Genomic DNA, 23385 nt, shown 5'->3' with positions numbered 1-23385 from the left:
GCCCCGCCACAAGCGCCGGCTCGTCGCCCATTGGGCACAGACTAATGACGGACGTTCCAATAGTCCAATGGTTCCAGATAGGGGCGGAGCCGTCGTTCCGCGCGCGCCGCAGTCCTGCACGCTCTGCTGGCGCGGGCGTCCTAGAGCTGCGGTGTGCTGAAGTCTCTGCGCCTATTTAGCGAGACTGATTTTTGCAGCCAGGTAGGCCGACCCCGAGAGCAGCGGTGGCCTCTGCCCTTTCTACGGCGGCTGGCCTCCGCTCGTCTCCTCCCAACCTGGGTTCGAACCCAGCTCTGGCCCATATTAGCTGCGACCTTGGGCAACCAACTTTACCCCTGCAGACTTTCATTTTGCAAAGTAGGGCTAGTGGCACCTGCCCACCTGGATTGTGGCAATCGTCCTGTAAGACGTTTGAAAGACTTATGCGAATCCTAAAGTTTCACACCTATGAAGTTTGTACAGCATAGGAGGGAGCATTAGTTGTCTCTGCTGCTCTCTTTCTCAGCATGTTAGGGGCTCTTCTGGGTTCCTGGCAATACTGGTTCATGGAAAGCTGTATTGGAAGGGAGGAGAAGGGAGAAGAGGAAAGGCCTAGGAGATAACCCTTAGTCTAGAGAAGCAGGAGAGAGCCAGGTCCTAACTGGCACCTTTGGGAAACCCACTGAAGGTAATGGATCCTCAGCAAAATGTGCCTGAGGACAGATAGCAAAATTCTGTTTTGAATTTCAGGGGGAACCCATCTGTGGGCCCCAGGGCCACGAACCCCTCATTTCAGTGCTTAAAAGACTCAGGTCAGAGGGCTAAGATATATATGCTGCTCTATCTTTTCTATTCTTCTAGCATGAAGCACATGAATTTTAGAGCATCCCTAGTAAAATGTAGAAACAGTCTCAGCTAACATCTTCCTTGTCACTTTTTTCACTTTCTTGGTAAAATTACTTGGATCACCCCATTTGTTGAGCAGAGAAGCAGTGGAACTACCAGCAAAGGTTGATGGTAAGGCAACCCTAACCCAAGTCTGTGGTCAGATGGCTCTGGCAGCTGCATGTGCTGGCTTTAAGATCATCCCATAACCTCCTTGGAATGTTTCTTTTTCTGTGAAATGGAGAACACTGCACTACATATCCTGGGATCACAGCCCTCCTGTGAAGGTGCTGCCTAAACTTTTAAAGACTGGTTATGGTCACAGTTGAGATCAACTAGATGTGGCACAGTGATCCCTGGAGGTGACCAGTGAGGACTAAAGGAATTTGACTAACAGTTGAAGGGCTGCTCTGCATGTATGCCTACCATGCTTCCTAGAGGGTAATTTTGAGAGTTTAACATAGGAAATGTACATTTTTAATGGGCCCAGGCAGTTTCTGTGGCAGAATCAGGGGTCAGAGTTAAGCTTTTTGCAAGGGCCAAACCCAGATACAAGTGTGGGATAACCACTTACAACATTCCAGCTATGAGAGCAGAGACCAGCTCCTAGAGGGAACCACTAGGGCTGGCTGTTGCCTACCTGACCTTACCACCTGAAAGACAAAGGGATGGCTCCCCTGGTGTCCAGTCAATTTTTATTTTCATTCATTTAACAATCATTTAGTGAAGGTTTCCTCAATGTGGGGCATATTTCTAGTTACAGTTCTAGGATGTAGACCTGATTCTTTCCTGGTGGACTCTTGTGGCTACAGGGCAGTGGTAGAAAGCAGAACAATAATTTGCCATTATAGTTATAGTCTGTAACCTGACTCAGCATAGACAGGTGGGTGGAGACATTGGGGTTTGGAGGGCATGTGGAGGGGGAACCTGGAAGCAACGGGGTCAGCTTCCTGAAAGAAAAGATGCTTAAGCTGGGGCTGCAGCAGGAATGGAGAGGTAGCCAGTGATAGGGGATTGAAGTGAGTTCCAAGGTGGGGAGAACACTGGGCAGGAAGGAGCATGAGACTTGGAGAGAATTCATGGAAGACCAACCTGGCCAAGCCAGTGAGCATGAAAGGATGCCCCAGATAGCCACATCTGGTCAGCTGCCTTCAAGTAAAATTGGGGATGTTGGTCTAAGAACCATCGGAGAATTGTTAAATTAGACTTTTTAATGGCAAGTTTTTGTTTCATATTTATTTGCCTTGGGCATGGTCCCACAGACCATGTGAGTTGTGCTTCTGGGCATAATCATATAGCAAAAATATTAATTAGTCGAGAAAATAAGAAAAAGCAAAGAAGTCAGTTTTTGTGAGGCCTAGTTCAGCAAAGTGCCTGCTGCAGCCATGGGATCATGGGGAAACTGAGTGTGTCAGTGTCAGCAGTGGAGTAGTTATCAGCAGGTGCTGTGCTGGCCCAGGGGCAGGGTGCAGCTGGAGCTTTGTGTTGGCAAGGAGAAAGGGGCCTTGTGACTGAGCCCACCCAGCACCTCCCTGACAGCATGGATAGCTGGGCAAAATAGTATCAACCCCTGCCCCAGGAAACTGACCAAACTTTAATTGCAGGTGGCTCCATGCCATGAGCATCCATGACCCCTCAATCCCAGTAGAACTTTCTAGCTCATTAACTATTAAGCCCATACTGGCCCACCCAGTATGGCAGTTTGCAGGTTTTCTGTTTCTGCCCATCTGGACTCTGCTGCACCTCTGTAAGGTCTAGCTTCCCTGGGTCTACCTTTCTGTACTTCCAGAATCCACAGGATCCTGGAATTCCTCGTCTACAGATGTGACAACCTGTTGCCTAATGACCTGTCCCCAAATGACTCTCCCACTAGCCTTCCTACTTCCCTGGCTGGCTGTTCTCTGTTCCCCACCTGTGCTAGCCTCCCAATCCTCACTGTGACTCTCAGGTGGGTTTTTCTGGTTGGTTTCCTTGGGGTCTATGTGCCTCACCCCCACTTGAACAAGCTGTTTTGGATCTGGGTTAGTTATAAATAGCCAGGCCCACCACTCTCCTTTTAGCTGAAAAGCAAAGTGAACGAGCAGAAAGGCACACCCGGCATGCGTTTTATTTTTAATCTCCCTCTGTCTCAAAATGAACCTAGGTCCCAGTGCTGAGTATTTCTAGGAGCAGTGGCCCAAAACAGATGCTTGAGTAACAAAACCCAAAGAGCCAAGGGCCCTGGCTTTGTCCCCATCTACTGTTTCCCCTCTGGGCCTCAGTTTCCTTGCCAAGGAAGAGAGGTGCCATGGAAGTGATCACCTCCAATGTTCTGATTTTCTGACCTCATTTCTCTCCTTCTGTCCTTTCCCAAGTGTGTGTCCATCCCAAGTTGGACTGGACAGCACTTTCTTGCAGTTCAGCAACACCTGTCACTGGGTTTTCTCAGGAAGCTTAGAACCAAATGTAAGTGAGGCCATGACCAAGCCCCAATTAGACAGTTCCCAACTTCCATTGGTATTATATAACATCCTGCCAAGTGGGCTTATTTCAATGCTGAGTAAACCAGGCTCAGAGAGGTTGGATTATGTGTCTAAGACTACACATCTGGGAAAGGATACATTTAGGAGCTAAACCTAGGCTTCTTTGGAAATCTGTGGATATTAAATTTTAAAAAGGAAAGTCTAACATACTTGAAGTAACAGATAACTGATTTCCCTGTGCCCTGAGTGCCCTAAGAAGAAGTGGGGCAGAGCTAGCTGCTCCACCCAGACACCCAAGTGAGAAGCTGGTCAAGGGTACTGGGAGCTGCTGGACAGCAGGGAACGTGCAGAGGAGACAGTAAGAGCTTCTAAATATGCTTGTCTTTCTACTTGCCCTTACCTGGGGCATCTGCCATTTGATGTCCTTAGGGAGTGGGACAAGAAGACTGGGATGATGTCTTCAAAGAGGAAATCCCTGGTGCTAATTGGTACTCAGAGACCTTTTGGCTAATTGACCTGTTTATTTGTCTCTCTAGAGTAAATTAGAAGGTTTAACTAGGGAGGGCAGAAGAAAGAGGTGTTTGCTGGTGGCCACCTCCCTAGGGACTATAGACAGTTTCTCAGTGGGTAGCATGGCTGCTGGGGAGGATGGGGAGAGGGCCAGATACAAGGCAGTAGTGATGGGTGGTTTGAGTGCATGGGGAAGTGCTCGCCTTTGCTCTTTCCACATCTCAAGGACTTGAGAGGGCTGCTTTGAGAGCCTGGGCCCCTTGGGATACCGTTGGTGCTGGGGTTCTGTGTTCTATTCCAGATAGCTACAGGTGGAAATATCCTTGCCCAGGAGGGAAGGAGAGCTGGAAGGAGTGAGGTGGGGCCCATTTGAGGGGGAGTCTTTGCTCTCCCAGGGATAACTGCTACCTCTCAGGCTTCTGTGTACTTGTTTATGTCTGATGTTCCTGAGGCCCAAGTGACCAAAAGGCTAGCACCTTTTGTGACCTCTGGGACCTTATCTCAGCCTCACCCCAGCTTCTGCCATGGCTGCACCCTCAGCCTCCTAATGGCTACTCAAGCTCCATGCCAGGTCCTTCTATCAAAGCTTCCACTCTACCTGTGCAAGCCAGTCTGCACGGGAGGCTGTCCCCCAGTATCCTTTTCTGTTCTGCAGGGGCCCGTGGCATTGTCGATAACGGCTTGATCTCCCCACTGGTATTGAAGCTGCAGAGGGAGGAGGAGAAAATCCAGGAGCTCATCTTGGACACGCTGGCCTCCTGCCTGCAGGAGGATGCCACTGAGGCTCTGAGCAGCTGTGCTGTGCCTTTCTTCAAGCAGAAACTTCTCAGTTCCAACAAAAACATCCGCAGCAAGGCTGCTCAAGCACTCATGGCCATCAGGTGAGGCCCAGCCAGGTCACACAGAGTGGCTATGTCCTTGGGCCTCTGCTGAGGCCCAGAGACAACTGAGCTGCTGTTGGCCCAGAAGCAGGCCAGAAGTGGGGCTTCACCCAACAAGGTCTCTCCCAGAACCCAAGGGTATCCACCCTGGGCCTACCTCTCCTGGCCTGCTTGTGCCCTGGGGGGAGGAGGGAGCTGGGTTGGAAGAGGACCTTATCTACTATGGTGATCACTGTCCTATTGGCCTCAGAATGTCCTGTATCCCAGGAAACTCTTTCTTACCCCCATATCAGACAAAAACAGCCAATTGCTCACCCATACTCATGAGGAAGGCAAGCAGGAGTCTCCCCTGCCATAACAATGATAGCCAGTGGTCACTAAGTGCTTATGACACCAGGAATTGTCTATAAATTACATATCTAGATAATTCTCCAAGGAAGGGAATGTCTTCCATTATAGGTAAGGAAACTGGAGCACAAGATCTAGTCACTTGCTCAAAGTCACATAGGATTATGGTCTAAATCCTGCCTGGAAACTGAGGTAGCAGGCTTCTTGTCCCCAGGATCACCCTGGGAGGCTTGGGCAGATTTCCAGGCCCAGGCTCAGGCTCATTATCCTTCTGGTTTTTGTCCAGAAGTCACCTTTTAGCAAGGCTTTCTACTTTATTAAAGTGTGGCCTTCCTCCAGCCCTCCTGGCTTCTCCCACCCAGCCTATGTTCACTATCACCCCTTCCATTTTGTTGTCATCCATTTGGGGAGTTCTCTGAGGACAGGGCATTGCTCTGTTTGCTGCTCTAGAACAAGGGTTAGATTACCTGGTCCCCAAATGTCAACAATGCTCAGGCAGAGAAACCCAGATCTTATTGTGGTGTTTGAACCAGTGCCCACTGTGTGCCAGGTGCCCATATAGTACTTGCTGCATGAATGAATTCGGGGAATCCCTGAAGGTGAGCCTAAGCCTCTGTATCCTTGATCAAGTATCTAAGAGTTAAGACCCATTGCCCAGAAAGCCCAACAGTCTCACAAACTCACAGCCAAATGGCTGCCAAACCCATTTTCCAAACTGTGTTTCCATGGAAAACCTATGTCTTTGGGGTGTTATTAAGAGTTCTACAAAGCCAGATGCAGTGGCACATGCCAGTAATTCTGGCTACTGGGGAGCTGAGGCAGGAGGATTACAAGTTCTAGGCCAACCTCAGCAACTTAGCAAGGTCATGTCTCAAAATTAAAAATAATAAACAAAAAGGGCTAGGGATGTAACTCAGTGTTAGAGTGCCCCTGGGCTCATTCCCCTGTTGTGGGGGTGGGGAAGAATTCTACAAAAATGAGGGTTCTTGGGTGGTAAAGTTTGAGAAATTTTAAATGAATTATAACAGGGTCCTTGCTGCAAGATGCATGTGCACCGAGATGTTCCTGTGGGGACTAATAGGCAGTATTTCCTGGTTCAGGGAGCCCTTCTTTTTTGGGGGTGAAGTGTTGGCCCTCTTACAGTTTGGAAAACTCTTGGGGAGTACACCATCCTATTTTCACAGCTTCATACAATGCCAGAATGAGAAGTGGCCTAAAAGTCACCTTATCTGAGTCTCCACCTGCTGTTGCCCATGGCTGGGCAGCTTACTGCTGTTTGGGGTAGCTTGGCCCTCCATTGATAGCTAACTCTTTAAGTAGAGTTGATGGGTCTCACTGTGGTTCACACCCCTGGGTCCTGCTCCTCTGCATTTTGGGGCCAAGGAGAAAATGTCTTGTTTCTTCTTTTGAATGATGGCTTAGGGTAAGGTGACATTGCCCCCTGGCCCTTGGTCTCACCTTCACTGGCAGCAGGCAGTGCTTATACCAGTATTGCTACATATCCTGGCCATGGGCAGTCCTGGGCCTTCAGGGATAGTCCCAATACAAGTTATTTCCTCTTGTGTCCCCCTGGGGAAGTCTTGGGTCTTACTCCAGTCCTCCCCATCAAATAGAACCCCTAGCTATCTCCTTTATGCTCCAGCATCCCTCTGGAGGGCAAGAACCAGGTGTGCAGACATGATGTCATCCCTATCCTGGTGCAGCTACTGAAAGATGAGGAGGAAGAGGTACAGGCCAATGCTGCTGGGGCTCTGATGTATGCCACCGTGACCACTGAAGGTAAGGCAAGGATGTCCACCCCAGGATCCTTCAGGTTGGGTGGGTCTAGGCAAGAGGGAAGAGGGAGCCCTCCCACGCAGCCTGCCAGCAGCCACTTTGAGCTTTCCAAACTCATCTTTCTCATACTCAAGAGCTGAGTATTACTCCCCCAACCATCCACACTGGTCACTCACATTAGGACCTTTGTCCCTTCATACCACTCTTCCCTGGGCCTGGAATTACTGCATACACTCAGGTCCCTTTGTGAGCTATGATTCTTATATTGATTAGATTGCTATCCATGAATTCTGTTTTCCTGTGGTCTAAGCAAACCCTGGAACCCTTGAGTCTAAGGTGTTTCTTGATCATAATTGATTTTCTCAAATTTGTGGAAGGGCAAATAAGACTACAGTATTATCTTCTCCCATACCCTCAGCCCAGGACTCCCAGATAGTCAGACTTTCATGCTGTCACCCAACTCTGAGCTAAGAGAAGAGACCTGAGCTGATCTCTATACCTGATGGGCTGGGATCTGATTTTTCCTTCCCACACTTGAGAACCTCTGAAAGCTGTCTGATCTTCCCTCTTGGCCGACACTCATCTGTACCAGCCCTGTGCCCCATGCTTCCTTTGCATCCAACAGAGTATTCACTGAACCTTGGATTCATGATCAATATACTGCAAAGTCTCCCTCAAACACATTCTCCCAGAAACTCCCACAGGACCTAATAGTAGAATTTGAGACACAAAGAGGAGGTGAGATTGGGGCCTTCTCAGAGGTCACAGCCCTGCTTTCCATTGTGTAGTTAGGATGCTGACTACATAGGAGGGTAGGGGTGCCCTCTGTGCATTCATCTTGGGGAATCTCAGCTCAGGCTTCCTGTGGGGGCACTTGGAGGGCCAGGGGCCTCATAGGAGCTCAGGCAATGGCCAGAGACACAGAGTCCAGAAGCCAGGCATGTAAGGATAACTGATCCCCAGAAGGCATTTTGGTGGGTAGTCTCTGAGTCCCAGTCATGTGATGGGCACTGAACTGGACAATGGTAACCCATAGTTCTCTGCCTCTGGGGTCTATAGTTGGCAGGAGAGGCAGAATGATAAGTGATGTGGAGAAGTGTTAGCATTCCAGAGGGCCAGACACCCCTTGAGAGGGGCTTGGGAATCAACCCAAAGGACAGAGTTAGCAGGATAGAGACGGAGACTCCCCTCATCCCTCTACATACCCATCTTGCAGCAAAGGAGTTTGCTGACTGTGTGTTAAGGAGAGTATCTTCTGTACATATAATGTCTGAGGGCAAGAAAAATGTGGATTGTTTTGTTGTTTTTCTTCTCTTCTCGTCTGTTCCCTTTCCCCTTTCCTCTCCTCTTCTCTCCAAACCTCTCCTCTCCTCTCCTCCCCACCTCTCTCTCTCTCTCTCTCTCTCTCTCTGGTAGAGCTGAAGATAGAATCCAGGGCCTTGCATCTCTTAGGCAAGTGCTCTACCACTGAACTAGGACCCCAGCCCTCCTATGAGTGTTTTTGTGCCAGGTGTTGAATAGTTGCTTAAGAAATTTTTGCCACATGAATGATTAGCTTTATATTTTAAAAGACAATTTGTTTTGTCTTAATAGACTGATTGTAGTGTAAGAAAGAGAATGATGGAGAGAAGCCAGTTAGGAGTCTGGAAGAGCAGGGTTGAGGGGGTCTAGGCTGAACTCCACAAGAGTGTAAAAGAGATGAGGAGAAAGGAGGGTGATACAGGGTGATGCCTCCCCTTGAAACAGCACAGGCAGGAGGGCAGGGGGAGGAAGGCCTCCTCAGAATGACTGGTTAAGAAAGCTGGTGTTGGTGGTCTACAGGGAAGTATGCAGCCCTGGATTCAGAAGCCATCCAGCCACTCCTGAAGCTTCTGTTCTCACCTCTGATCAAAGTGCGCCTGAATGCCACCAAGGCCCTCACCATACTGGCTGAGGCCCCTGAGGGTCGCAAGCTCCTGCAGGGCCACGTGTTCAACTTCCGTAATCTCGAGATGGATCAAAATGAGGCTGTAAGGAGGGCAGCCCACATTGCTATCAAAGTGATCGAATGGAAACCCTGAGCCCCTCATTGGCCCAGATCCAATAAGCTACCTGTGTGCCTGAATAAATGGGCAGAATCTTTATCTCAGGTCTCAGTGGTACTTTATATTCCTGGAGCATTGTCACATCTTTCTTTCTGCCAAAGGATAAATACCAGGCCCAGAGATACTGGGTACTGATTGGCACAGACCCAACCTAGGGCAAGGAATGAGTAGGGGGTGACCTTGGGAGCTTTGCTTTCTCTAGAGCCCAGACTGCCCTTAGCAGGTAAAAAGTATGGCTGAGTCCTCCAGGACAGGATGGTAGGTAGGGAGTTGGGATGGGGGTTGGAAGGAACACTACTGGACCAGGCACTAACCAAGCTTTGTACACCATAGTGCTCAGGCCCGTGGAGTGCATGTGGGTGTGGTTCTGCTGAGCAGTCTCCTCAGTGCCCTGTCCAGCCACTTCTGTCCCTTTCCCACAAAGCATGGCAGGAAGCAAGATGATGATCTGATGCAGAGTCTCCCCAGGGGAGGATGACTAGGTCATAAGAGGATCCACCAGGGTTGAGCGCACAGGACAGGGATTGATTCTAGTTTTTTCCTTAAGATTTTCCCCTTAAAACAGCTTCATTGTTCTCCAAAGCAAGGAATTCACCAGGTCACACTCCCTTCTGGGCTGGCCGGAAGCCCCCTGCACCTCCCTCTTCCTTCTTAAGCTTTCCTGGCTGCAGAGCAGCTCTGCATTGAGATTGCCTCCCGCCTGTGCCTTCATTCATCTTCTCCCCCTGTAATGAGATCAGCTAGAGAGGCTGGGAGCTCAAGGAAGGGGAGAAGCTGGGCTGAAGAGTGGGGTAGTTCTGAGGCATGTGGATAAGGTCAGAGGAATGGTCAAGAGAGCTCTTTTGTTTCTCCCTACCCAGCCCTGCCTGGTTTGGCCATGCCACAGCTTCCTCTGGTTTTGGGGGACAAGCAGTGATTCCAACATCAGTTGAAGGACCACAAGAATTAAGCCTTAGGGCTGTGCCTTTACAGTAAAGCCTTAATCTTTACCCAGATTTTTTTTTTAATTGGTTGTTCAAAACATTACAAAGCTCTTGACATATCATATTTCATACATTTGATTCAGGTGGGTTTTGAACTCCCAATTTTACCCCAAATACAGATTGCAGAATCACATCGGTTACACATCCACATTTTTACATAATGCCCTATTAGTAACTGTTGTATTCTGCTACCTTTCCTATCCTCTACTATCTCCCCTCCCCTCCCCTCCCATCTTCTCTCTCTACCCCATCTACTGTAATTCATTTCTCTCCTTATTTATTTTCCCATTCCCCTCACAATTTTTGAGGTTCCCTCCTCACCAACCAGGAATCTATTCAGGGAGATGTTCTCAGGATAAAAATTATCAGCAAAACCAGAATCCCAAGTGAACCTGTTCTTGCACTCTTTTCAGTGAGCCCCAGGGACCCTCACTTTTCTCGAAGAAACACAGAGAAGTTTGTGTCCTTGGACTTAAAGGATTATCCCAAGTAGACCTTATTATGAAAGGGACTGGCTATTGGCTCAAGCTGAGGTTTCAGATTCAGTCCCATTCTCAAGAAAAGACCTATTAGAGGAACTCTTTTTTTCCCCCCAGTCAAGGAAGCAGATACTTGCTCCAGGGACTCCAATGCCTCATGTCCCAGTCCTGTGTCTACCCATAGCAAATTGGCTTCACCTTTCCACAGGCTCTGGCTAAGGTCACCAATTCCCTGTCACCAAGACTCTGATTTTGTTCTCTGATATGGAAGCCTCTTTGTGTGTGGGTAGTATGCTGGGGATTGAGCCCAGGGGTGCTCTTACCATTGAGATACATTCCCAGAACTTTTAATTTTGAAACTGGGTCTCATGAAGTTGCCCAGGCTGGCCTCAAACTTGTGATACTTCTTCCTCAGCCTCCTGAGTTGCTGGGAGGAACCATCTTTTGTTACTTCACCAGTGGTATTGGTATTTCTCACAGTTCTGCTCTAGGCCCTCTCATCTCCCATTTTTTCCTGCACAATCTTATCTGCCTGGCAGTGAGCCTCCTTACCTCCTGTCTTAGCTGGGCTTGCCCTCTACCCTTTTTCTCCCAATTCTGGGTTTCTAGCACCAGTCTTCTTTTCTGAGTTTTGATTCCTTATACATAACTGAACATCTATCCCTAAATGTCTCCAGGCAAGAATTAATACCTGCCTTAACAAATTATTTCAAAACATGGGGAAGGGGACATTTTCCAAATCATTCTAAGAACAGTATCCTGATACCTAAATGAGACAAAGAAATCACAAGCAAATAATAGAGCAATATTTTTTTATGAATATAGACAAAAAACTCAACAAATATTCATATGACAAATCCAGAAATGTATAAAAAGCATTATATACCAGGACCAACTGAGATTTAGATGTCCCAGAATGCATGATTGATTTATGTGTAAATCACTTAATGTAATTCTGTAGCTGAAAGAAACAATTATATATAGCTATTTCTTTAGACGGAAGAAAGGGCAAAAGTCAGAAAAATCACTCTACAAAATCCAACACCCATTTATGAGTAAAAACAAAAATAAGCTGGGTACAGTGACACATGCCTGTAATCCTGGTGACACGGGAGAATGAGGTATGAGCATTGCAAGTTTGAGGCCAACCTTAACAATTTTGCAAGGCCCTAAGCCACTCAGCAAGACCCTATCTTAAACAATAAAAAGGACTGGGAATGTGACTTAGTACCCCTGGGTTCAATCCCCAGTACCAATAAATTTAAATAAGCAAACCCAAACAAGACTCTCAGCAAACTAGGGATAAAGGGGAACTTCCTCAATGTGACAAAGAACATCTGCAAAAACTCATAACTGATATTGTATTCAGTGGTAGAAAAATTGACTGCTTACTCTGAGATCAGAAACAAGACAAGGATGTTTTATCTTACCACTTCTATTCAACATTGTCCTGCATCTTCTAGTTAGGTCAATTGTACAAGGAAAGAGATAAGGGGCATCCAGATTGGGGGGAAAAAAGCAAACTGTTTTCATTCACAGATTACATGATTTTATGTAAGAAAACTCATATGCTTAAACACTGTTAGAACTAATAAACAAGTACAGCAGTGTTGCAGGATGCAAAAATCAATATACAAAACTAATTATATTTCTAAACACTAACAATGAACCATCCAAAAGTGAAGTTAAGACAATTTCACTTGCAAGAGCACCAAAAAAGAAAAAGCTAATTAGGAAAAAATTGAGAAAAGAAGTAAAGTAAGTGCAAGACTTGTGCACTGAAAACAAAACACTGGTTAAACATTAAAGAACTACATAAATGGAAAGACATCCCATATTCATGGATGAGATGACTGAGTGCTTTCAAAATGTCAATAAACATTTTTCACACAGCTCCAACTCACCATGTTAAAAATGAAGCTCATATTTCTCCCATGCCTGTTCTTACTCCAGTGTGTTCAAACCAGAGTCACCTCTGGCCCCTTCCTTCAGAACCCCCTTCTTATTACCTTTTAGCCACTCACTTGTATTGTTTCAGTGGTTGGTTTCCTGGTGGGGGTTCCTGCCTCCTTTCATCTTTCTAGCAGCAGCCAGCAAATCTGATCCTATCACTTTCCTGCCTAAGTTCCCAAAGCATACAAGGCCTTCTTTCTAGTCAGGCACAAGACTTTTTACTTTCCACCATCCTTCCACACACATGCCATATTTTCAACGGCTTCAAAGATGCCTTGTACTCTAGCCTCAAATCTTCCCACACATAGAGTCTTCCATTATTAGGCTGACTTCTTTCTTCCCTAACTCTAAGGCTATGTGAATGCCTACCAGGCATTTCTGCAGCATACACATGATGTACTAGGTAATTGTGTAAACTTCTGTTCACCCCCTTGAGTGCTTTGTTCCCTTGCTGAGCCTCAGTTTTCTCCTCTGTGAAATGTGGTTAATTCTAGTCCTTCCACAGGTGGTTCTGTGGCTTGAATGTGATAAAGCATGTATGGGCATGAAAATGGCAGTCCACACAAAATATAAGCTATCATCACTATTGTTTGCTTTCTTGCATAAGCTCTGAGATCAGTTTCCATGTGCTTTGTTTAGAGCTACTTCCTAGAGGCACACAGTAGGCATTCAAAACTGTCAGCTAAGGATTAGAGAAAAGATGAAGAGCTGGTTCTTGTGAATGGGCATTCAGAGTATGATTTTCATGATGCTGGGTGTGCCTCCCCCAGATCACTTCAAGGCATCTGAAACATTTCCTAGACACAAATAATTTATTTTGGTATAAGAAGGAAGAGGAAGGAGAGGTTCAGGGAGCCCTTATAGAAACACAGCCCAGGAGTGGCCTATATCTGCTAGCTAAAGGGAATCTAACACCTGGGCCCAACTCCCATTAATGTCAGACCGGGAGTGTGATGGGGAGAGCTAGCATAGAGGGACTTTCCCCTTTCCCTGCCCTTCAGGGATACAGTGAGGCAAAAGTCAAAACAGTGGTGAGTTGCATGGAGGCCAATTCTGTTAGAACAGAGGCTGCCTAGGCCCCACCCATGGTCCAGGCAGGAGCTGGAGTTTCCAACTGTATGGCAACTGTTGTTCCATGGCTTGTGGTCATCAGCACTGGGTACCCTTGAGTGAGATACCCCAGTAGGGTGGGAAAGCGGGTAGGGCTTACACCATATACAACATCTTTGCCAGCAGGGTCATACATCAAAAATGAAGAGACAACAAAACAGTGGAGAGTCGGCATAGGAAGGAAATGGTTATAGTCAAGTAAACACAAGAAAAAAAATACCCCCAATATATCTAGAGATTTATTTGTTTATTTACTTATTTATTTATGGTGCTGGGGATTGAACCCAGGGCCTTGTGCATGAAGGCAAGCACTCTACCAACTGAACTATATCCTCAGCCCCCAAATTAAATTTAAAGTGAAAGTTAGTGCTTATGCAGTAGAACCATTTGGAGAAAATGACTCATTTTGGAGAGGAGCAGATGTTCTCATTTACATAGTCTCTATAATCTTGAATGGACTTTGTTCCGTCCCCCTATGGCAAGCATGACCAGCAGCTGGTCACATTTGATTCATGACACCAAGGGAGAGTTTCCATTAGTATAATCCTTGACCCCATATCCTTGGGTCTCCCATATCTATTTCATGATGAGGGAGTCTGGGAAAGGCAGCAGCCCTGCCTGCCCTCTGGACAACTCCAGCATGAGCTGTTTCAGAAGAAGTAGATGTGGCTGAGGACTACAAGCATAATCAAGATGATCCCACTGGCATTGACCATCCAGAATGGCTCTTCTGATATTTCACCCCACTCTGTACCTCCTGCCTTTTTCTTGGTATCCTCCATCTTCCTGGTTGCTGTTTTGGGGACTAGAATCTCTGTACCTCCTGACATATCACCATGCTCCATCCTCTCTTTGGTCTCCTCCATCTTCCTGGTGGCTGATTTTGGAGCCAGCATCTCTGTACTTTTTGATATATCACCATGCTCTATCCTTTCCTTGGTCACCTTCAACTTCCTGGTTGCCTCTCCTGGGGCCAGCACCTCTGTACTTTCTGTACCTTCTGCTATGTCACTATGCTCTACCTTCCCCTTAGTTGCCTCCATATTTTCCTTTTCAGGGGCCAACTTGGGGCCCAGATGTGGCTCCAGGCCACAGAACAGGTTCCAGGTCTTCCAGAGGCAAGTGTTGGCTTCTAGAACATAAGGAACGGGAAAAGGTCAGGAGGCATGCAGGGTATGACACAGGAGGTAAGATCTCATACGGAGTCATGTCTCAACAGCAAGTCCAGTATGCAATCCAACAACTCACTCCTAATAAAGAAGTGTTCAGCCTAAACATGGAATGTCTATAACCATCCTTAGAGATGTGACTGAGGTAGATGGTGGGACAAAGGACTTAGGAAACACTCTGGGGGCAGAGTAGGGCTCCAGAGCTATCAGCTGTACCCAGAACCCTAATTGGGAAGCTAAGTATCATGGGAGCACAGTCCTTCCATGTGCACCCTGCTGTGCCATGGCAATGCCATTCCCTGTTTCTATAGGTCTAGAACAAATGGTAGCTGGTCCTCTGAGCATGTACTCTACCTAGGTCTCTAGTCTTTGGAGGGTGGAGGAAGCCCTGCAAGTCCTGGAAATAAGACACCACTCTCTTTGGCAGCTTCTTGGAAAATGACTTCTCCCAGCAGCTGCCAGTCTCTCTGGCAGTAGGGCTCAGTAGGGCATTTGCAGATGCCTAGGTCCTTGTAGGAACTTTCTCTTGTACAGGAGGGGAGTCTAAGAATCACAGAAAGTTTTTCATTCATTTTCTTAAGGCAAACTAGTGGAAATACATAACTGTGGAGCTTGAATTTTACTCTAGTGTCTGTGCTATGGATGCTGGCTTGCCCCTTGGGACTGGTTTAGGCTCAGGTCAGCACCACGGTCAGCTCCCAGCACACTAGTATGGGCCCAGTGGCTGCCTGGGATTTGTCCGTAGAGCCACTCCTGGGAATGGTTCCCTCCTGGATGACAACACAACCCTATTTTATTCAGAGTGGGCTCTCAGCATTGGGCACTGTGACATCTTCTGTCTCATCCCATTGGACAGCCTCCAAGTCAGTGTCTCCTGCAGTGGAGGTTGAGAAGGCATCAGGGATGATGGAACCCATCTGACAGGGATGGAAGAGTCTGTTAGAAGGGAAAGGGTGTCTGTAGCTGGAGAACCTTAAAGCCAGTGACACAGGTATATGTTTGGGAAGTCTGATCACCAGCCACACTCTTGCTTCTGTTCTCAGACACCCAAGTTATAACACTGTCATGAAGCTTCCAGGACCTAAGAGGCAGCTGGAAGAGGCAACTAGAATTGAAAAGGCAACCAATTGTTCAGCCACAGCCCAAAGGCACAACTGTCACCTCAAACAGACAAGGCAGTTTGATGGGCAGCTGTCTGGTCCAGAGGCTGAAAGGCCATACTTTGGAGTGAAACTGCTGGTTTTAAATCCCAGCTCTACCACTGTCTGGCCATCTATGGGGCCAGGGACAAGTTATCTGACTGCCAATTGCCTTAAAGTCCTCAGTTAAAATAGTAGTGGTATTTATCAAATGTGAGTATAATTTTGGCAGCATCTGGAAGATTGTGGATACCCAGAGGGTCAGCTTAAAGAAGAACTGTCAGCAGACATCAGAAGGAGCCTCTAGGAGTATAGGGACCTATGTCCAGGGGAGACCACTGGGGCTTTCCCCAACCAAATGCACATCTTCTTTTGCAGGTATCAGGAGGTATCCCTGATCCTTTCTGGACTCTGGACTTCCCCAAGAGGAGTGCATACAACCTTGCCCCAGCCAGAACCCTGCTTTCTTCCTAGCTAGGCCTTTTTCTTCTCTCCCTTCCTCCCACAAACTCATAGCCTCTTCACCACTCTCTACCCCAGGCTCAGGACTAATCTCATTATGTCTTTATCCCTGTTTGCGTCAGGGGCTGCAAAAAGCTCAGGTCACCTCAGCACCCCCCCCATGTCCCTGAATACTCTTTTTCTGACCTATCTGCTGAAAACCTTTCTTTTACTCTCTGAAGGCCCAGGGCTTCAGCCTCTCCCAGAGACACTCTCCCCCTTCTTTCTTGGACTGAAACCTAGTTATTCCCTAGACCTGCTTCTGCGGTGCCCTCTTAGGTAGGGCTGCCCCTCCCTCCCTGCTCCTCTATCCATACTATAGAGGGCAGTCTCCTGTCCCCTTCACTGACTGCTCCCTTCCTGGCACCACACCATCAGATAGCTCTGTTGGAGGTGCAACAGTGTGTAGCTAAACCCAAAGACCAGTTCTTGGGCATGGTCTTTCTTCACCTATCAGTGTTTGCCTCAGTGATTTACCTCACATTTGAAACACTTGAGGACACCAGGCCCTTCTGATTTTCTTTCCTCTTTCTGGCTCCCCCTTATTGCCTGAGTGCCCCTTTCTTCAATCCCACCACCTCCAGGAGCCGCTCAGCACAATTCCTTTCTTCCCCCTCAGCCCTGCCTGCTAACTATGGATGTTGGATGGCCTCACAAGCAGGGAGGGAGGGGGCAGCCCTACCTAAGATTATTTCTGAGGATGAAGATAGTGAGGCAGAAGGTGCTAGGTCAGCAACACAGGCGAAGCATTATTCTAGACCATGTCACACAGGACCCCTCCAAGGGCTCTTCTTTCTCACCTTCCTGGGGTGGGGGATTGGGGAATCTCTTCCATTGTATATCTGTGTCTAGATCCACTCTCTCCTCTCGGCTGTTGCGCAAACTCCAGCAGAGCCCATGAAGCTGGAGGGTGGAGAAAACAGGGGCATGTCACCACTGGGCCCTGTCATGCAGCCAGAGAGTACCACAGCCCACAGCTGGGACTAGGATCCTGATGGACTGAAAAGAGATCTGGTTGTCAGACTATAACAAAAGATGGAAGGAAGGTGGGATGGGAAATCATAACTACTATGATTTGGGTTTTAGTTCTGGCTAAGGTATCATGTGATTGTGTGATTTTGGCAAAGAGTGGTACAAAGAGTGTGTCCTTCAATGTAAAGCAAGGGGTTGGACACAGTGAGCTCAGGGCTCTTTTCCATTTTGAGGGTCCAAGAATATGTACCCCTCAGGCTGGGAAAAGTTGCCCATTACCCTTGTGGTACCCTCGTTCTGGTGGTTTTGGGGAAGCTGCTGTCATTCCAGAAGCTGCTATACAGAGCATCAGACACAGCAGGAATGTCATTCCAGAAGCTGCTATACAGAGCATCAGACACCCCAGGAGGGGTTGTACCTGGCCCTGGAGTAGAACTTGATTACTCAAATTCAATAGCATATTTGCAGATGCTAAAGAGGAGCAATCCATTTCCTTTCTGGTCTCTAATTCTTCTCTCTTCCTAAAAACATATGAAAAGTAACAAAACTTTGGGAAGTAACAAAACTCAAGTCAATTGCTGCTTCTTGTGGGGGAAGGTTAGGGTAGCAAAAGCACAGGTGAACATTTTTTCCAAATCCAAGTCTGTTCAAGAATATAATGCATCCAAACCTATTAAATCAGCCTTGGTGCAGTCTAGGTGAATTCCTGCCTTGAATGGTTTTCTGTTAATACACAATGGGCTGCTCATTAGCCTTGCTGGCTGGGCAGCCTCCCCAGCCTGCCCCATTCCAAGACTCAGCCCTGTCTTTCAAATTAAAATGTTGGGACTACAATTTTGTTCTGTTATTGATAGACTCAGCTTAACTTTTAAATAAATTTCTTGATAGTGCCATATACAGTTTGCCTTCCCAGCAACACTATCAATCTCCTGTGGATGAGGTCACTGGATGTGCTGGCAGGGCCTGGATCCTAGTGATGGAGAACATCTATGTGCTTCTGAGCATGGATGATTTGGGGGCAGAAGGTCCTACCTCCCCTGGTTGTGGTGAGCAGAGATGCCATTTGGAAGGCTCAGGCCAATGCCTGGCATGTTGTCACTGATCCAAAAGTGCTACTTTTTCTCTCAGGTTCCTCCCCTCTAGGCAGCTACTTTGTCTTTTCTAGAGAACTGGTGCTTTGCTAGGGAGCTGGGAGACACTCACTCGGCTGAGTAAGTGAGAAGTGGACACAAGGAAGCTGGCAGTAAGAGAAAAGTGGAAAAGAATGCCAACAATCTGAACAATGAAGGCCCTGAGCAGCAGGAAACTTAAAGTCAGCCACCCCCAGGGTTTCAAGACATTAGGAGTAGGGGAGTCTCTCATGCTGTCACTGATTCAAGAGAATCTGCAGTGGAGTGTGAGCATCTGGCTCTTCTCTCCATTCATTATCTTCCTTTTCCAACTGGGCTGTGTATGCAAGAGAGGAATGAATCAAGTGGAAAATAATAAGAAGAAAGAGGGACTGGGGATACAGCTCAGTTGGTAGAGTACTTGCCGCGCATGCACAAGGCCCTGGGTTCAATCCCCAGCACCACCAAAAAAAAAAAAAAAAGAATACCCTAAGTACATGTATGAAGACACAAATGGTGTGACTCTACTTTGTGTACAACCAGAGATATGAAAAATTATGTTCTATATGTGTAATATGAATTGTAATACATTCTGCTGTCATATATAACAAATTAAAATGAACAAAAAGAAAAAAAAAGAGTGGCCAAAACAGAGCTGGAAATCTCTGAGGTTTGCAGTCTTCCAAGTTTACCTGTCCTTGTAACTCAACTTTTGATAATAGAATACCAGCTTTTGTCCAGATTCTGAGCAAAATTGTAAGAAAGGCACTGGCTTTACATACTTATGCCCTTCTGAGTTTCCTCACTAAACTCCAGATCTCTTGATTGCTGGATGGATGACCAGGACCCTTACTCCTTCCACTTTCTGCTGAGGTCAAGTCCCTGTCCTGCTAAGGTGCCCAAGTAGGTGATATGGTGGAACCAGTGTGAGCTTTAGAGTCAGGTTGGAGCCCAGGTCTGCTGCTTACTAGTTTTGTTACTTTCAACAAATTACTTAACTTCTCTGAGCCCAGGTAAATAAACATCTAAAACTGTTAACTAACGCCTGCCTCCTGGGAAGTAGAAAATGGTTTATGAGAAGGCTAAAGCATCTGTGCCTCCCTTTTCCCAGAAGCTTAAATTCCTCTGGGTGGGCAACAGCTGGAACTTCCCTGATTACATTAATTCATATTGAGGTTAGTGAATTTAATACTTCCAAGGAAAATTTGTATTTTATTAGCAAAATTATCAATCTAAATGAATACTTTAATTGCAGATCATTGAAGAGTTTTTAGTTTTTTGGGGGGGTAATGCTGGGGACTGAACCCATGGGCTGGCACATGTTGGAAGTGCTAAGAATTCTACCACTGTGCTACATTCCTAGCTACTAGTGTTTTTTTTTAAACAAAGGCAAGCCATTTTTTAAATAGGCAAATTATTTCTGTGTCACATTCCTATTTTTGACCCACCATCTCCAACCCTCCCACTTCCAAAGAGGAATCCAGGTACTCTTTACCAATTTGCTGCACCCTGAGACTATGAAGTCGACCCCCCTGAAGCATCTTAATAGCAGCACTTACATGTTTATCCGGAATTGGGTCTGTGATTAAGGAGATCCCCAGAATGCTCAGAAGACTAACTAGGAGGAGGAACATGCTAAAATACAGGTAGTGCATGCCACAGATAAGCATGGGACACTTGATGCTGTTCTCGCAGGTCTGGAGTCCGTAGGCTAACTCGGCCAGCAGTCGAAAGACACCAATCACAATTCCAAAAATCAGCCCCCAGAAGGCACCCTGTCAAAGGAGGAACCCAACAGAATTACTTGGGAAGAAGACATATGATGAGACAAACCACTTTCCTCATTCCCCTTGCTAGTTGGGTTCTAAAACTGGTTATAGTTAGGGGATTGATACCTTGCAGAAGATAGTATGAACAAGTGAGAAGATGCCAGATTGGAGACACTGGTACTATCTCTTAGGTTAATTAGAGAACTTAAGAAAAATTGGAAACACTATTAAGTGAGACCATCAATTGGCATCTCAAAGTAAATGTGTCCAAAAAGAACCCCGTGGCACCTCCATTTCCCTCTTTGCTCTGATGCCTTTTCCCAAGCTCTCTGGCTCCTTTCTTTTCATCCTGCTATCCCACCAATCCTTCAGCAAACCCTGTTGGCTCTAACCATACAATGTATCCAGAATCTAATTCCTTGCCATCAACTCCATAGCCACCATGTTAATCCCACTCTGCCATCTTTTCTCACACAGCTGAGTTCCCCACTTTAGACTTCTAATTGCCCACTGGCCTTGCAGAAACCAGAATGGTCTCTTGAAGCTTACATTAGAGAATGCCATGTCTTTATCTAGACCTTCAGTGGCTTATTATCACCTGCCATCATACTCAGATCTCAACCCCACACCACAGCTGACCTTGCCTGGTTCTGCTACTCTCCCTTGGTAATTCCACTCCAGTTGTAATGTCCTTCTTGCATCTTGAACCTACTCACTTTGTTCTTGGCGTGGGCTTTGTACTTGCCCTTCTCTTGACTTGGCTTTCTCTGTAGATCTTGGTATTTCTGCCTCATTCTTCAGGTTTTAGATTCTAGGTCATTTCCTTAGAAGAAGTCTCTTGCCACCTTACCTCATATCCTTGTCTGCCCCATCCCCTAGCTTTCCCTGCTACCTCTGTGATCCTTTTTAATATTTTAAACAGCACTATGTCACCATCATTAATCTTTATCTGCTCAATGTGTTTCTTTTGTCTCCAATTAGATACTCCATGAGAATAAGGACTTGATCTTGGCTTTGGAAGTGTATTTGGAGTCTGATTCAGGAGGGGCTGAATGTCAGAGGAAAGAGAGAGATAGGCAAATACTGTGGGAGAAAGAGCTAAACCAAAAAGCCAAGGAGAAGATCCACAGGAACTAATTCCTGAAGGAGATGGGCAGAAGCTAGATGAACCCACCATCCAAAACAGGGTGGAAGAGAGGGCCAGAAAAAGTGCTCTAGGTTAAAGAGGTTACATGCAATTTGGTTGCAACCATGGACTGGGGGTAACCAGAAAGTCCCTCACCAGATCCCTCCATTTTCCTTGGTGATTCCCCCATACCCTGAGGTTGGTGTTATAGAAGAGAGGTAGAGTCCCCTGACTACCTTCCTCTCTTGATATGCCCTTCCCAGGAAATCAAAAGCAACTCTGGCACCCAGACTGCTTCCCCTGCATTCTTGCTGCTAAATTGGGTCCTGATGAGCTGGGTGGAAAAGGAGCACTGGCAGGGCATCTTCAGGGTTGAACATCTCATTTTTTTTTAAAGAAGGAAAAAGGGAAGACAAAACAAAATAAAAAGAAAATGGAACAAAACAAACGAACAAGAAGATTGAACACCTGAGATGAGCCTGGGAGAAAGTTTCAGTCAGGTGGAATATCCTGGCAAAGCAAATAGCTTATAACAAACGAAGAGAGACCAAAGATAGCAGGGGACAGTATAGCAATCAGCACTGACTGGTACCTAGGGGCTGGGCATAGGGAGGACAAGTCCTGGGAGATGGGCAGGGACAGATCACAGAGGGCCTTAGGTGCCATGCTCAGTAACGTGAGGATCAATCACTCAGTGCTGTCTAGGGAAACAAAAAAGTTTAACAAATTACTCAAAAATTAAAAAATAAAAAAGAAAAGAGTCAAGGAAGCTATACTTTAAAAGTCTTACTGATGAAATGATAAAACCATTAATTGAGATCTTTATTTGGTCTTAAGTGTGGCTGAAAGAGATGGTCCAAATAGTTACCTCCTCAATGCAGAGAAGGTGGAAGGAGCCTGCTGCTGTATATCCCCCATGTGAATGTGGGACCACAAGGATGACACATCTGTGTACATTGGTAATGGAAGATTATTTTCTTTTTTATTTTTTTAAAAGAGAGAGTGAGAGAGAGAGGGAGAGAGAGAATTTTTTTAATATTTAGTTTTTAGATTTCGGCGGACATAACATCTTTGTATGTGGTGCTGAGGATCGAACCTGGGCTGCATGCATGCCAGGCGAGCGCGCTACCGCTTGAGCCACATCCCCAACCTGAAGATTATTTTCTTGCAGCCAAATATGCAGAAGGAAAAAGCATTCAGTTTTGTATCATCACCTCCACAAATGTAAGGTGATTAGTTTTGCATGGCATGGCTGAAAATGGATTACATTAGAAAGGATGGAAAACAAATCATTCTTTCCCTCCATGTATATAAGCAAGCTTGGGACAAATCTGCCCAAGAGGATATCATCTTTCAGAAAGCAATGAAGGTCTCTTGAAGTACAAGAGACTCTCCTAGGGCAACCTGTTAAAGACCCCTACAGTGTGAATGCAGCAGCCCCTCACACCATTCCATGCCAACACCCACCTGTTCATTTACTCTTTTGCAAAATATAGCAAGCAGGGATACGGCAGTGACTGGTGGAGTCAGGTAACTCTTAGCAACCTGTATGTATTCAAACAGGTTTTTACTGTGAGCTGTTTCTATAATACGGACCCAGGCAATGGTGACAGCAAGTAAAGCTATAATAAAAAACCTGCAAGTTAAACCAACAATTAGTGATGAGTTTGATGATTTTCCTCTGCTAATAAAATATCTACAACCATGTACTATTAGTTCAGTTATTTCCTACTCTTTAATTTTATTATTATTATTTTTTGAAGTGCTAGGGATCAAGCCCAAGGCCTTCCACATGCTAATGAAGTGCTCTATCATTGAGCTACACCCCTGCCTTATTCCTTAGTTTAAATTCAGGTGCCCACTCATAAGTATTGGGGAAGAGGCGCTAGCAATACCCTTAAACACAAATAGGTGTCACAAGGCTATAGATGAAAGCCCTTAAACTTCTGAACAAATAAATCTGAGTATCTATACTAGACTGTCACCAAATTTGGAGGCTATATTTAACTAAATGTGGAGGGTCAGTCAGCCTTAAAATACATACTACATGAAAAGTACTAATTTCTTGAGAAGTAATTCATTTTTAAAAAGTTCATACAGATTACTCTGGCTCACAATTTTAAAGATTTCAGCAAGTTGAGAAACTTATT

General features: G+C 46.2%; 2 protein-coding genes across 3 annotated transcripts in view; one reads left to right on the top strand and one right to left on the bottom strand.

The window, feature by feature from the left end:
- Rsph14 (radial spoke head 14 homolog) overlaps positions 1–23385 on the top strand; it is a 97065-nt gene that overhangs the window by 69100 nt on the left and 4580 nt on the right. The window contains exons 5-7 of one of the 2 annotated variants that reach the window (XM_015500297.2): positions 4492–4717; positions 6708–6844; positions 8663–8964. In XM_015500297.2, the coding sequence (XP_015355783.1) occupies positions 4492–4717; positions 6708–6844; positions 8663–8901 (602 nt within the window). In that variant the 3' untranslated portion in view covers positions 8902–8964. Of the gene's footprint in view, positions 1–4491; positions 4718–6707; positions 6845–8662; positions 8965–23385 lie in introns of those variants that run through there. The other variant, XM_048785028.1, reaches the window with a different exon arrangement.
- Positions 16800–23385, bottom strand: part of LOC107154529 (sodium/glucose cotransporter 1-like) — a 58297-nt gene continuing 51711 nt past the window's right edge. The window contains exons 11-13 of the mRNA XM_048785029.1: positions 22703–22871; positions 19900–20115; positions 16800–17162 (exon numbers count right to left, since the gene is read on the bottom strand). Of these exons, the coding sequence (XP_048640986.1) occupies positions 16989–17162; positions 19900–20115; positions 22703–22871 (559 nt within the window). The 3' untranslated portion in view covers positions 16800–16988. The remainder of the gene's footprint in view (positions 17163–19899; positions 20116–22702; positions 22872–23385) is intronic.

The sequence above is a fragment of the Marmota marmota genome, unplaced genomic scaffold, assembly GCF_001458135.2.
Source record: "Marmota marmota marmota unplaced genomic scaffold, marMar, whole genome shotgun sequence".
Lineage (NCBI taxonomy): Eukaryota > Metazoa > Chordata > Mammalia > Rodentia > Sciuridae > Marmota > Marmota marmota.
The sequence above is the reverse complement of the archived record's forward strand: the minus strand, read 5'-3'. Positions and strand labels throughout refer to the sequence as shown.